The following is a 14,912-nucleotide window of genomic DNA, read 5'->3' as shown; positions in this document are numbered from 1 at the left end:
GCTATTTAACCCATAGGTCCTATGTACATGACTGCAAATATTTTAGCAAGAAAAAGAACAGTACATAGTACAAGCAAGGTTGGCAATATTTAAGTAAAAACATTTGTTTCACACCAGTAGAGAAATACTTTACAGCCAAAATTTTGGTTCATTGTCATGTAGACAAGCAAAACAGTCTGACTGCAGGTGACTGTCGTGTACCCTCTACCTGTTGGACTAGGAATGGCAGTCATTCCAGGCGTCTGACACCCATGTCAACCAGAACCTCAGATACACATGGGGGCTCTTCATGAACATTCCTCAGTTTCTCTCTGGTGAGTTCCAGGGCAGCAGTTTCCATGATCCTGAGACCCTACCACGGGATGTTCCTTGGAACCAAAAGGCACATTCAGAGAGTGAGCCACACCAGCAGCAGGTGGCAGGAGGGGAGAAGCTGATATCTCATCTGTCTGCAGCTCAGTTTCAGGAACCCTTCCAGTACGGCACTGAGAGTGCTGGGAGTTGGGTTTCAGTAGTAAAGCAGGCAGGCAGGAGTACTTACCCTGACACAGCACACAGGGTTATGGAAGCTGCTGGGGCCTGTGAGGTTGGATCCATTTCTTTACTGTCAACCTGAAAAGTGCTATATTTGTATAATTTCAACTTTATGTTTCTTTTTGCTCTATAAACAGCAAATACAGAATAAGATTTAGGTGGACTATGTCCCTGGGAATCACCACTATTTATGCTGTATAAATATATTTCTACTATAAATCTCAAAGATTCCCAAAATGTACTTTTAATTGTATAATCCCAACTATTCACAATGACAACTTTATTTAAGTAATGACATTAGAGTAATTTGTCTGTATCCATTAAAAACATGTCAGGGCTCCAGTTCAGTACTTTTTATCCATGTGTAGAACATTAGTTTTTATAGAAAGACAAACCCTAACTATTTATGTAGCAATAGTGATCCTATCTTGGGTTGATATCTTAAAGAATGCAGGTTGATTTTGAAGCTTACTAATAACAGCCTTTAAAAAGTTTACAATAATCTGCCTGACTAGGCAGTAGTGTAATGGATAGAGCATTGGCCTGAGATGCAAAGGACCCAAGTTCAAAACCCCAAGGTTGCTGGCTTGAGCATGGATGCATCTGGATTGAGGGCAGGGTCGCTGGCGAGAGCATGAGATTATAGACATGACCCCATCGTCACTGGCTTAAGCCCAAAGGTCTCAGACTTGAAGACCATGGTCATTGGCTCATTTGTAGTCAAGGTCATGTGAAAAAGCAATCAATGAACAGCTAATGTGCTGCAACCAAGAATTGATGCTTCTCATCTCTCTCCCTTCCTATCTGTCCCTGTCTCTCTTGCTCAAAGAAAAAAAATTACAGTAATCTTAATTTTGATAAACTGTTCAAATTGTATATAAGCCATCGTCAGAAAATCTCACTTGTGCTATGAAAGAATTATTGGTTGATGTTGATATGATTTCTTAGGAAATGGAGCCCAGGTCTAAAGGGCTCCCGTGCCGGGTGCCATGGCTTCATCGAGTGCCTCCCTGAACTGATGCATGCCTGCGGAGGGAAAGAGCCTGTGTTCAGCTCCATGGTAGAAAACGAGCTGCCAGCTGCAAAAATGAAGCAGGTAAATCTATCCCTTCCATGTTTGGAAGCTCCCTTACTCTGCTGGAAATTTATACCAGGAGTTTTCTAACTTAGAGCATTGGTTATTGGAGTCAGTCTCACCTGGATTTTAATTCTTTCCACAATTTACTAACCATGATTATGAATATGAAAACAACATATCCGTCTCATGAAGTTCTTGTGAAAATTAAGCCAAATAGTACTATGTAAACTGTTTTATGTAGTTCCTGATATAGAATAAGGGCTGAATAAATGATATTAATCTAATGACCTTCACAATAATTAGATTTAGCACTGGCATTATTAGAATTTGTTTCAGTATCTGGCTGAGAAAAGTCTAATATAGCTTGTCCATCACCCAGGAGCATTTCTCATCCCTTCAGGATACTTCTTAATTTACGTTCTGGTATATTTTCATGCAATTTCCTCTCTTTTATATGATTCCCCACCCTTATTTTAATCTAACTTTATTGTAACTAGATTCTAAAGTATTCCTTCACATGAACTCCTCATTTGCATAACACAGAACTTAGCTAAATCTATGTTGTGAAAGACAACATAAGTCATCTCTCCAAACCATCTTTGGAATGCCAAAAATATGAATGAAAGATGCCAGAAATATTTGGCATATCTAGACTTTAAAGTCTTAAGCAATTTTACCCTAAACTTTCAAAGTATAAACATTCAGGATTGTAACACAATTAAAATACTGACTTGTAAATACAGGTATTAAAATAAAGAAACTTCTAAACCATGCCATTTTTTTTCCAGTGAAACTTAATTTTGAGCAAGACTTGGAAAAAGTATAACAGGCATTAAAGTCTGATTGTTCAATTTCTGTTGAACCCAAAATTGGCACCGAAAACTATTTAAATATTCATAATAAGTGCCTACCTTTCTAACTAAATTACCATCAAAATTATGAATAAAAACAATGTATTTAAATCAAAACAAGGCTCCCATTAGCAGCAACAGATTTCTAGTATAGCATACATTGATTTCAAGCCAAGTTTTAGATGTGATGAAAAATTAGAACATTGTTATAATTAGTTCAGGGAGAACTCAGAAGTAAACTTACTTAATTTATTTGCATAAATTGCCATTCTGTTATCTTTAAAACCAAATGCAAATTGGCTCAGTCTGATATGATGATGGTTATTTGGCTCAAAAGTGCTTCAGTATGCAGAGCAATCTGGTGTTGGCTCTGCAGTGAGGCGATCCCAGGTAACATACAAATCCTGAATTATTCCAGAAATTAGTATGTTTAAAGCATCAATTTAAGTGCTAATTGCAGTAGTAATGAGAAAAAGCAGTACGACTGTGAGATTTGCATCTTCTGCCCCATCAGTATGCCTGGAACGGCTGCTGACTGGCAGAGGATTTGGCTGCTAATTAAATAATTGTATGCATGGCAGTGCTCCTGCCTGATTCAATAGATGAAGATTAATCCTCAGATAAATATGTTTGGCTGGTATTGAAATGTCTTAGCAGTTTCTGTAAAAATAGCTCATGTTTTATATACTTATGTGTATGTGTGTATACACACACACACACACACACACACACGCCCAACATATATGTATATACTGAGGATGAAAAATAATATTAAATGCTACAAAAACAAAAAAACGCCTATATATAAAAGCCAGGTCTGACTTTTATAAAGCAAAATCCCAGTGTGTTATTAATAACTGAAAACATATATTGGTAACTAATTTAATGGTACAAGTAAAGAAACATGAAGTCTTGCTTTATGGGGTAAATGTTACTTGTGATGTCTCACAAATTTATATACCTTACAGAAATTGTGTATTTAAATGTCCCCTTAGTCCCTTTTCCTCTCTGGCCAGGGTAAGTGAACACCAAGTGGCACACAGTACACACAGCTTCTACACCCGGAGACGGTTGGTCCCAGCAGGGGAGAGGCCATCGTTTGTTACCCTGAAGCGCAATGCAGTCAGTTCTGTGGCTTGACTGTTTCAAGATCTATTCCAGACATAATTCCAGAATCACAAGACAAGGTGTAGAATGGATTAGATTGAAAATTTGCATTGGATTTACAGTTTTTAAATTCCTAAGGGGTAGTTTGATTTATCAGGTCTACTTTATTTCAACTAGGTATTCTAAACAGCACTAAAGTCTTTGCAAACAGGAAATCAAAGCCTGTAAACAAATCTATGGAATATATTAAAGAAATTGTTGATAGAAGGAAAACCAAATTTAAAGTATTCATGTACTTTTAAAAAGTTCGAAGGAGCCCTGGCTGGTTGGCTCAGCAGTAGAGCGTCGGCCTGGCGTGCGGGGGACCCGGGTTCGATTCCCAGCCAGGGCACATAGGAGAAGCGCCCATTTGCTTCTCCACCCCCACCCCCTCCTTCCTCTCTGTCTCTCTCTTCCCCTCCCGCAGCCAAGGCTCCATTGGAGCAAGGATGGCCCGGGCGCTGGGGATGGCTCCTTGGCCTCTGCCCCAGGCGCTAGAGTGGCTCTGGTCGCAGCAGAGCGACGCCCCGGAGGGGCAGAGCATCGCCCCCTGGTGGGCAAAGCGTCACCCCTGGTGGGCGTGCCAGGTGGATCCCAGTCGGGCACATGCAGGAGTCTGTCTGACTGTCTCTCCCCGTTTCCAGCTTCTGAAAAATACAAAAAAAAAAAAAGGTTCGAAGGAAAGAACTAATAACCAATACATTGAGAAGTTTTCTTCACTGATGGTGAGAGTACCACATAATTGTAAATGACAGAAAAAAAGGGACAATTAATTATCTGAGAATATTAAGTTTATTTGGTTACATCCTCTCCATAGACTTAGAAATTCATTTATTCATTTAGTTATGACGAGCAGTTTCTTACTTATTTGCATACTGATTTCTGAGAAATCTCTTTCAATTTAAAGAGTAAGAATAAAAGTGATAAAGTATTTTCTACTCCTTTAGAATGTGTCATTTTAATTGATATTTTCAATATCATAATGCCAAATATATATTATTTGTTTCAAAAAAGAACCCAGGACCTATAAGGCCCCTTATAATACACAGACACAGAAATGTTTTTCTTTCAGAATAAATTTAGAATATGGAGAAAAAAACGTTCTGTCCAGTTAGTGGTCAATGGATGATGCTGACTGTCATCAACAATGGCATCACATTTTTTAAGTTACTTTTATATCCCCAAGTAATGCTCTCTACTGTAGAAGTCACATAAATATTAGAATAGATGCTTCTCTGAAAAACAAGCCAGCTCAATAACATTGTTAAATTTATTTTTTTAGTATTTTCATTAGTCACTCAATATCTAGGAGGGATTATAATAAAGTGGTCACGATAATGATTCTTTTTTTAGTTGCTTTTAAAAGGACTTTAAACTACAAAGGTTAAAAGCATACTGTTTTCACACACAAAACTACATGAAAAACTGCAAAATCTGAACAAGAGCTATGGATTGTATCAATGTCAATATCCTGGTGTTAATATTATATCTTAGTTTTTAAAAAGGCTACCATCGGGGGTAACCAGGGAAATGGTACACAGGATTGTCTATATTATTTCTTATAACTACATTGACTCCACACTTAATCTAAAAACAGACATTAATTATTTTTTAAGTACATAATTTTGTAGTTGATTGCTGCATTTCAAATTAACCATATCATTTGTTATTGTTTTTTTCTTTTCTTTCAGGCATGGAATTTCTTATCTCGCTTACCAGTGATAGATGTTGGCTTAAGTGTCAAAGGCTGGTGGGATGACTCAGTGGAAGGACATAGTGAACTTTCTATCACAACTCTGACTTCAGACAAACGAAATGACAACAAATGGATCAAATTGCATGCTGATCAAGAGTATGTGCTTCAAGTCAGCCTGCAGAGAGCCCACGTCGGGTTCCACAAGGTATAGTGTTTGGTTTCTGTTCTCAAATGCTTCACACCAGATACCAGCGTGCGCCGCCGCACATATCTTTGACATTACTAATGCGCCCGTGTCATTCATGAATCCCTCTTTCTCAACTGGCTTTAAGCGGCAAGGCAGTCTTCTGAAATTAGTCAGTTCTCGTGTGCCAATTTTCAACCCCAGAATATCGGCCTTACATAATAGTATGTTGCCTGGGGTACTGTTTTTAAAATATGGCCTATAGACTCAGTCCAGCAGAATTTCCTGGAGCGCCTTACAGAATGCAGATTCCTTGGCCCTCCTCCAGACTGACCGCATCAGAATCTCAGGAGAGGGGATAGCGGAATCTGGATTCTTACCCCGTACCCCAAATGACTTTTTAAAGACATTTAAGTTTGGAAAGCATTGCCCTGGATGCACTTTGTTACATGGGAACCACATTGGGCTGGATGTAGACGAGAGCAAAGCTGTACCACTGAGCTTTCCTGCACCTCAGTGGTCACATCTGCCTCTCCCTTCCTCACAGTGCATGTGGGAGAGCTCCGTCAGAGTTCGCACAGGCACAAATGTGCAGTGTTTTTATTTTAATGTACTGTGCTCTTTTCGGTTGCCTGTGACATCAAAATTAATCTTTTGGCCCTCTGAGACTTAGGACATAGCATGTGGGCAGATAGGGTTTTAGTAGGAATTGAAATAAGAAAGCACTTGCCTTCTCTTCAGCCCAGTAGAGTCAGGGACTTTCCTGCATCTAGAATAAGCCCACAGGAGTGAGGCTGTGGTTTGTTAGTACTGTCTGCCCTGTTCTCACACACAAAACAGTCAATAACTTTCTACTGTAAGTTTTATTTATAGAAAAAACTGTAAATTTTATTTATAAATGTTGTAAAAATACATTACTCTGTCCTGTCTCAAGCCCTAAGTGAAGCATGTGCCTCTAGAAGACTGAGTGGAGTCTAAATAAGATCATGTCATCTTTAGTAAATGTTGTCATCAGTACATTTTATGCCATAAAATCATTGTCTTAAAGATCCACTAGAATAATCTTGTATTTTGTCATCTCCATCTAAAATAAAGACTTCAAGCACCGTCATTTTGGTGATATTTAATCTTAGATTGTGATAATTAATATATTTTACAAATTGCTTGGATTATACTTTCTCATTCCTCAGAGAAAGGATTTTTTACTATTACTATATTAGAATGTGTGCTTTTAATGTAAGTATTATTCTTGGGTAGTGAGAAGGTATTTATATGATATAGTGTTTATTTTCTTGATGTCCAGAGTCTATACTTGATTGCCTTCCACCCCCGCCCCCACTATCCCTGTAAATAATATCAGTTTCTTGTGAATAAGACTTTGGAAGATTTGGTAAACCTGGTTGTATCTCAATTTGTTCATCTGCAAATGGGGTATTAATAATATAAGAATGGTGTGAAAATTTGCTAAATTGATGTCAAGATTCAGGGCTTTCTCTTCTAACTGAGCCAAATATTCTGGTGGCATTAGCTACAAAGTAATGTTTTGAGGATCTTGAAAAGAGATAACTGATAGCATATCCAAGATACCAAGCCAGAAAATTAAAAACATCTTGGATAGATATACCGAACTATATAGATTTACGTCCTTCAAGTAAGACAGTATAGCCTTTTAATCACAGCTAAGTGATATAAAGAGTCTAGAAATTCTTAATGCTTCACCTTTGTTTTTCTGATTTACAGGGAAAGCAAGACAGCCATGCAGTTACCCCTCGGTTTCCCAAATTAAAAGATGAAGGATGGTTTTTGATTTTAGGAGAAGTGGATAAGAAAGAACTTATTGCTTTGAAAAGAGTAGGGTATGTTCGAAATCACCAAGTCGTTTCCATCTCTTTTTACACCCCTGAAGTACCCGGAAGGTAGGCAGAATCTCCCCACTGAAATTCTGAAAGAATGAAATGCAGCTGTGATTGGAACGGTGGTTTTACACTTTGGTCCTGTCTCTGCATTAGGTACATCTACACACTGTATTTCATGAGCGACTGCTACCTTGGCCTCGACCAGCAGTACGACATTCATGTCCACATCATACCAGCGAGCGTTTCTGCACAGGTCAACGACGACGTGTCCGATGCCTTGGCTGACCTGAAAGTGAAGTAACCTGACCTGAACAATTATTTGAAAGAAGTGGTTAAGACATCTGGCTGTTTAGTCACCTGAACAAAGTCAAATTACTTACCGTTTTCCTTGGTGGAATCAACTTCTAACCTCAAGACACCCAGGAAATTGACAATGGCTACAGTCAATGACAACACAAATTAGCTGCAGTGGCCTTTTAAAAGATGTTGCCTTTTATAACATCATCATGGATTTTTCTGATATGTGATATCAGTACTCACGTAGGAGAATCTTTCAATTTGTGTATATTGAAATTAGTATATAGGAATTATTAATCAAATTTTACATTACACAGTGTACTGTTTACAAGAATAGTAGCTCCTTTCATTCTAAGGAAAACTGCAGTGAGACATGACAGTGGTAGAATCTGTTGTAACGGATTTCTAAGCCTGCAATGTAAAATACGTGTTACCTAGACAGTGGTACACAATGTGTCCCTTTAGCAAAATGTATACTTTGCCACATGTAGAAATAACTTCTTTGTTCTTTCTTTCTTTTTTAATATTTTACTTACTCATTTGAGAAAAGAGAGAGAAAGAGAAAGGGGGAGGAACAGGAAGCATCAACTCTCATATGTGCCTTTGACCAGGTAAGCCTGGGGTTTCGAGCCAGCAATCTCAGCATTCCAGGTCAATGCTTTCTCCGCTGTACCACCAGAGGTACCAAAATAATTTCAAGAATTTGTTATACTCATAAATGTTAATAATATATGTGGTGAAATTACATTACGGAGCTCAATGATGAAAGCAGAATATAGTGATCTTAGAATATGTAGATACTGTAACTAGTGGAAATAAAATACTTACATTGCCACCTCAAGACAAGCTGACTCAATTATTTCTCCTGCTTTTTTCCCATTCTGTTACATACTCTTCTGTTCTTCATTCCCATCTACTTCAAAACTTCGCTTTTACTTTTTTTCTGAGAAGTACGGTCACAGCATGTATAGGCCGTACAGTACAGTTCTTTGTCTTCACATTCTCCGGGATGGGTCTGAGGCAAACCTAAAATTTTCAGCAGCTACAGATGGTTTTCATCTGTGGATGAAATTTTCTAAAGGATATTTCTCTATATCCCCAAAATTTCCATCTTGAAAAATACTTTTTGCAAACTGAAAGATTGTTAGAATTCATGTCCATGTAATATATATGCTAGTGGAGTGAAATTCTATCTTTGCATAGTAATTTCAGTTCTTCCTGACCCTGCGATGAATCATTTTAAAATACTTTCCAGTGTAACTATCACAATACTAGAATTTAAAAGGCTTTTCTGAAACCAAAACGAATTGCTTGTGTGCACCTCCTTTTCTGTGCTGCTAAAAAAAAAAACAAAAAACGGAGAAGGAATAGAATTGGGATGCGCGGGGAGAAGCAGGCATTCACTTCCCAAAATTAAATCTAAACAACTCATGTGAACACACCAAGGGCATGAGGCGTCTAAACTTTAATTCAGGTAAAGAGTTCTTCCTGCTTTTTCATTGGCGGTTTATTTCTTCATTGAACTTCATACGTTAACCACTTAATTCACCCATCCATACGAGGACCTGAGGAGAAACAGTTTCATTGTCTGCATGTTTGTCGGCGCCATTCCTTTTGGGGAGCTGGGAGATCCCCAAAAGATTCCTTTTGGGGAGCTGGGAGATCTGTTTCGCCAGACATGTGGCACAGGAAATAGGAACAATAAGAAAGAATTTCTGTTATATCCATCATTGAGAAGAAAAACAATGTGATTAGTTAAAATTAATTTTAAGTCAAAAACAATTAGTTTACAGTAAGCTGCAGAAGACACTAGGAAGGCAAGGCATACTTAGATGGAAATGTTTGTTTTATTCCAATGAGTGACCAGTGCTATGTCATTCCACCAAAATTTTAATGTTAGTTGTACATTACAGTAGGGCAGGGGTCGGGAACCTTTTTGGCTGAGAGCCATGAACGCCACATATTTTAAAATGTAATTCTGTGAGAGCCATACAACAACCCGTGTACATTAGGCATTATCCAATAAAAATTGGGTATTGTCCCGGAGGACAGCTGTGATTGGCTCCAGCCACCCGCAACCATGAATCACATGAGTGGTAGGGAATGAATGGATTGTAATACACGAGAATGTTTTATATTTTTAATTTTATTATTTTTTTTTATTAAAGATTTGTCCGTGAGCCAGATGCAGCCATCAAAAGAGCCGCATCTGGCTCGCGAGCCATAGGTTCCCGATTCCTGCAATAGGGCTTGTGCCACCATAGTCAAGAGTAATCCCACATTCCATTTCTTAGTCTTCTGGACTTTGTCAGCTCTGAGGAAGTGCCAGTCAGATATCTGTTCCAGGCACTATGTTGAGTATTTTAATACCTACATGAATCAGAGACATGTCCTGCCCTCAAACAAGGTTGGTGGTGATGAAAAGTTATAGATAATTATAATAAAGCAGTAATTGCAGTGGTAAATTATTATTTAGAAAAATCGTTTAGGGGCATTTAGACTGAGTTTTGAAGATAGTTAGAATTGCAGAGGTGAAGGTGAAAGACAAAAATTGCAGGTAAGCAGCAGTAACAGGCTCTGAGTAGACCCCAGCCTGGGGTGTTCAGTCAGTCTGCATTTTCAGAAACGTGAAAGGAATTGATAGGTGAGAAGGATGGAAAAGTTTGTAACATGACCTGAATTAGAAGGTAAGAACTGAAAATCTCATGTGTATGCAATGAAATGCCTTGGCAAAGCACCAGAGAAGATTATGACCAACGGATTCTGAGAGGAGGACAGAGAGATACGAGACAGCAGGAGCCTTGGGAGGGCACGCGGCCATGCCTGTGGGGTGCCCTGGGCCCTAAATACTGGCAGGAGGTCACTGAGTGAAGCAATTCAAGAGTCCTGGCTTTGTGAGTAGTGGGTCATTGATGGCTGCTAAGAGAGTGATTTCAGAAAGATAGGAAAGAAAGCTTAAACTGAAGGAGGCAAGGACCTGCGTGGGCAGTGAGAAGGGAGAGGCAGTGAATGATGTAGCGTCACTCAGCAGAGATCTAATACAATGAGAGGGCGGACACTCGGAAAGAACCAGAAAGCCTCTGTTCCCTTCTATGTTCTCTTGCAATCCCCAATGCTTTACACGTACGAATGTATATATTTGCCCTCCCACACCACCATTACCACCCCCTTTTGGTGAAATAACCCAGGAGCCTTAGAAAACTACGCGTCACTTTCCAAGCACACACTCCACACATACCTCCAGTCGCTCGGGCCAAAATCCTTGCAGTCCTTGAGTCCCCTTTTCTCCCAGCCCACACCTAATCTGTAAGCAGACCTTTCAGCTTCACCTTTAAAATGCACACACTCCAACCACCTTCACTGCTTCCACCCTCACCCTCACTCTCACCCTCAACCTCCCCGCCCCTGCCCAGCCTCCCCGAAGCTGCTCTTGCCCCTTCACAGTATTTTCTCTTCACAACAGTTGGCCATTTGAAACAAAACTGATCATAAACCTGCTCTGCTCAAAATCTTCCCATTCCTTCTCATCTCAAAATACAATCCAAAATCCTTCCAGTGCCTCCAAGGCCCCATGTGGTCTGTGCCTCCTCCCCTAATGAACTCACCCCATTTCCCCCCTCCCTCTCGGTCACTTCATGCCCCCCACAGTGGTCACCTTGCTGCCCGCTCAACATCCTGCAAAGCTGCTGCTCCCTCTGTCTGGGCGACTCTCCCAAGGCACCCACAGGTCTATCCATCTTATTTTAAATGGCAACCCCGCCTGTCCTCCTCACTCATTTCTTGTTTTATTTTTCTCCATTGTTCATCTTACCACTGTAAAAATATTTGCTTATTGTCTTGACTGCCCTTGTTATTCCTGACTAAGCTTCAGGAAGGCAGGGATTTTTGTTGCTTTTGTTCACAGCTACATTACCAGGACCTACAAGAGTGCCTAGCACACAGTACTTGCTCAGTAAATACTTGCTGAATGACTAAATAAATACAAAGATGCATATGAATTCTAAAATATACACCCACTTCAGTTGACACCTACTCTTCTAGAGACTGCAAGTACTGTCAGACTCACTAAGAACAGGCTACCTACCTGGCCTCTTCTGTCAAGGTATGAAGGGGATATTTGAGTAAATTGGTACTTTTCTTATGAGGATGCCTTATTGTTTATGAAAAATGAAATATTTTTGTATAGCAATGTATCTTGGGTATTACAAATATCTTAAAACTTCAAATTATCACTAAAACTTTTTAGCCTGAGGTTTTGGCTCTGTCTTCTCCCACCAGACCCCTTCCTTCTTTCATCACTGCTAACTATTCACAGTGAGGGGCTCCTCCAACAGAAGCTGCACGTGTTTGAATAGTGTAAACTGATAATAACTTTGGGCCTTCTCTCTTTCTGAAATAATACAAAATTATTTCATGAGCCAGCTTCTCTATTTTTTCTTGAATTTATTAGCCAGCTTCTTTAAAAGAAAAACCTAAATTAACTTTTTTATTGAATTTATTGTGATGACATTAGTTAATAAAACTCGACAGGTTTCCAGTGTACAGCTATATCACACATCCTATGCATACCGCATTGGGCCCCGACCACCCCAGGTCCAGTCTTTCTGCCGTGTACCCACCTCTGCCCTTACACCTCCCCCAGCAATCACCATACAGTTGTCTGTGTTTGGGGGATTTTTTTGTGGGTTTTTTTTTTTTTGCTTAATCTCTTCACCTTTTTCACCCAGCCCCCCAATACCCCTTCTTTCTAACAGTCTGTTCTATTTATGAGTGTTCTTTTATTTTGTTTATTTTATTCATTAGATTTCACATATAAATGAAATCTCTGACTAGTTTATTTCCCTTAATGTATTAATAATACTCTCCAAGTACATCCATGCTGTCGTAAACATTAAGATTTCCTTTACAGCTAAGTAGTATTCCATTGTGTAAACGTACCACAGCTTTTTTTTTCTTTGTGTGTGTGTGTGTGTGTGTGTGTGTGTGTGTGTGTGTGTGTGTGTATGAGAGAGGGACAGACAGGAAGGGAGAGAGATGAGAAGCTTCAAGTCTTCATTGTGGCACCTTAGTTGTTCATTGATTGCTTTCTCATATGTGCCTTGACCAGGAGAGGGGATGAGGGGGGGCTACAGCAGAGCCAGCGGCCTCGGGGTTTCAAACCTGGGTCCTCTGCATCCTAGTATGATGCTTTGTCCGCTGCACCACAGAACTGTGGTCAGGCTACCACAACATTTTTATCCACTCATATTGTAAATAATGTTGCAATAAACATAGGGGTGCATATATTCTTTTGAATTAGTGTTTCAGAATTCTTAGGATAAATTCTCAGAAGTGGGATTGCTGTGTCAAAAGGCAGTTCCATTCTTAATTTTTTGAGATAACTCCATACTGCTTTCCACAGTGGCTGTTTTGATCTTCATTCCCACCAACAGCGCACAAGGGTTCCCTCTTTTCCACAGCTTTGCCAGCACTTGTTTGTTGATTTATTGATGATAGCCATTCTAACAGGTGTGAGGTGATATCTCATTGTGGTTTTAATTTGCATTTCTCTGGTGATTAGTGATGTTGAGTATCTTCATCTGTAGGTCTTCTTTAGAAGTGTCTATTCCGGTCTTTTGCCCATTTTTTAATTGTATTGTTTGCGGTTGTTTTTTGTTTGTTTGTTTTTGGTGTTGAGTTTTATAAATTCTTCCTAAATTTTGTATATTAATCTCTTATCAGATTATTAGTGAATATGTTCTTTTCATTCGGTGGGTTGTCTTGTAATTTTGTTGGTGGTTTCCTTTGTTGTGCAAACACTTTTTAGTTTGATGTGGACCCATTTGGTTATCTTTTCTTTCATTTTATTTGCCCAAGAAGATATAGCTGAAAAAAAAAATGTTGCTAAGAGAAATGTCTAAGATGTTCTCTTCTAGGATTTTTATAGTTTTGTGTCTAATATTTGAGTTTTTAATCTATTTTGAGTTTATTCTTATGTGTGGTGTAAGAAGGTAGTCTAGTTTCATGTTTTTGCATGTATCTGTCCAATTTTCCCAACACCATTTATTGAATATATTGTCTTTACCCCATTTTATGTTCTTGCTTTCTTTGTGAAATATTAATTCACCATGTTGGCATGGGTTGATTTCTGGGTTCTCTATTCTGTTCCATTGATCTATATGTCTGTTTTTATGCCAGTACCATGCTGTTTTAGTTACTATGGCCTTGTATAGTTTGATATTAGGTAGCATGATTCCTCTTTGTTCTTCTTTCTCAAGAATGCTGTGGCAATTCAGGGTCAATAAAGTAGCAGGATATGAAATAAATATTCAAAAATCAGTTGCATTTTTATACACCAATAATGATCTATTAGAAAGGGAAACCAAGAAAATAATTCCATTCACAATTTCTTCAAAAAGAATAAAATACCTAGGAATAAATTTAACCAAGGATATAAAAAACCTGTACTCAGAAAATTATGACACTGAAGAAAGAAATTGAAGAAGTTACAAACAAGTGGAAGCATCTACTGTGTTCATGAATAAAAAGAATTAACATCATTAAAATGTCCATATTACCGAAAGCAATCTATAGAATCAATGCAATTCTTACCAAGATACCAATGGTGCATTTTACAGAACTAGAACAAATATTCCAAAAGTGTATATGGGACCATACATCTCAGACATTTCTCATAGCAATATTTTTTCTCATATTAAGGGAAACAAAAGAAAAATTAAATAAATGGAACCACCTCAAACTCAAAGGCTTTTCACAGCAAAAGAAACCATCAACAAATGAAAAGACAGCCCACTGAATAGGAGATCATATTCACCAATGATACATCAGATAAGGGTTAATTCCAAAATTTATAAAGAACTTATACAACTGAATTAACTTTTAAATCTTTTCATTGTCTTCAAAGATGTGTATTGAGTCCTTAAGTTAGCTTTCTCTGTTTTCAGAAATCAAAATTCTAAATCTAAGCAACACAAAGGAGATAAAAAAAATTCTGAGTTTAATGAGTTCTAGTTATATTATTTCAAGGTTCTCAAAAATACTGAGAAAGTTAGTTGATTCTAGGTTGTTCTGGAAGCCTATTTTTCAAGTAATGGAGGATGGCTACAGTGATTTGTGGAGTTATTCGACAATTTCAGCCTCAGTTCTCTCACATTCTGTACTATTCTGGAAAATAAGGTTATTCAAATTTGAGACCTTAAGTGAAATTTCAGGGATTCTACTTTGAACCTTCATCCCAAGCCCTTTGATGTCATTTGAGAAAGATGTTGAG

The 14,912-nt window shown here is 38.5% G+C and overlaps 1 protein-coding gene across 1 annotated transcript in view; it reads left to right on the top strand.

Annotated features, from left to right (window-relative positions):
* ASCC3 (activating signal cointegrator 1 complex subunit 3) overlaps positions 1–8,098 on the top strand; it is a 353,954-nt gene extending 345,856 nt beyond the window's left edge. Inside the window, exons 39-42 of the mRNA XM_066254466.1 lie at positions 1,483–1,630; positions 5,301–5,510; positions 7,230–7,405; positions 7,499–8,098. Coding sequence (XP_066110563.1) covers positions 1,483–1,630; positions 5,301–5,510; positions 7,230–7,405; positions 7,499–7,646 — 682 coding nt within the window. The 3' untranslated portion in view covers positions 7,647–8,098. The remainder of the gene's footprint in view (positions 1–1,482; positions 1,631–5,300; positions 5,511–7,229; positions 7,406–7,498) is intronic.
* Positions 8,099–14,912: the final 6,814 nt, after the last annotated feature.

Source organism: Saccopteryx bilineata, chromosome 1, assembly GCF_036850765.1.
Source record: "Saccopteryx bilineata isolate mSacBil1 chromosome 1, mSacBil1_pri_phased_curated, whole genome shotgun sequence".
Classification (NCBI taxonomy): Eukaryota; Metazoa; Chordata; class Mammalia; order Chiroptera; family Emballonuridae; genus Saccopteryx; species Saccopteryx bilineata.
The sequence above is the reverse complement of the archived record's forward strand: the minus strand, read 5'-3'. Positions and strand labels throughout refer to the sequence as shown.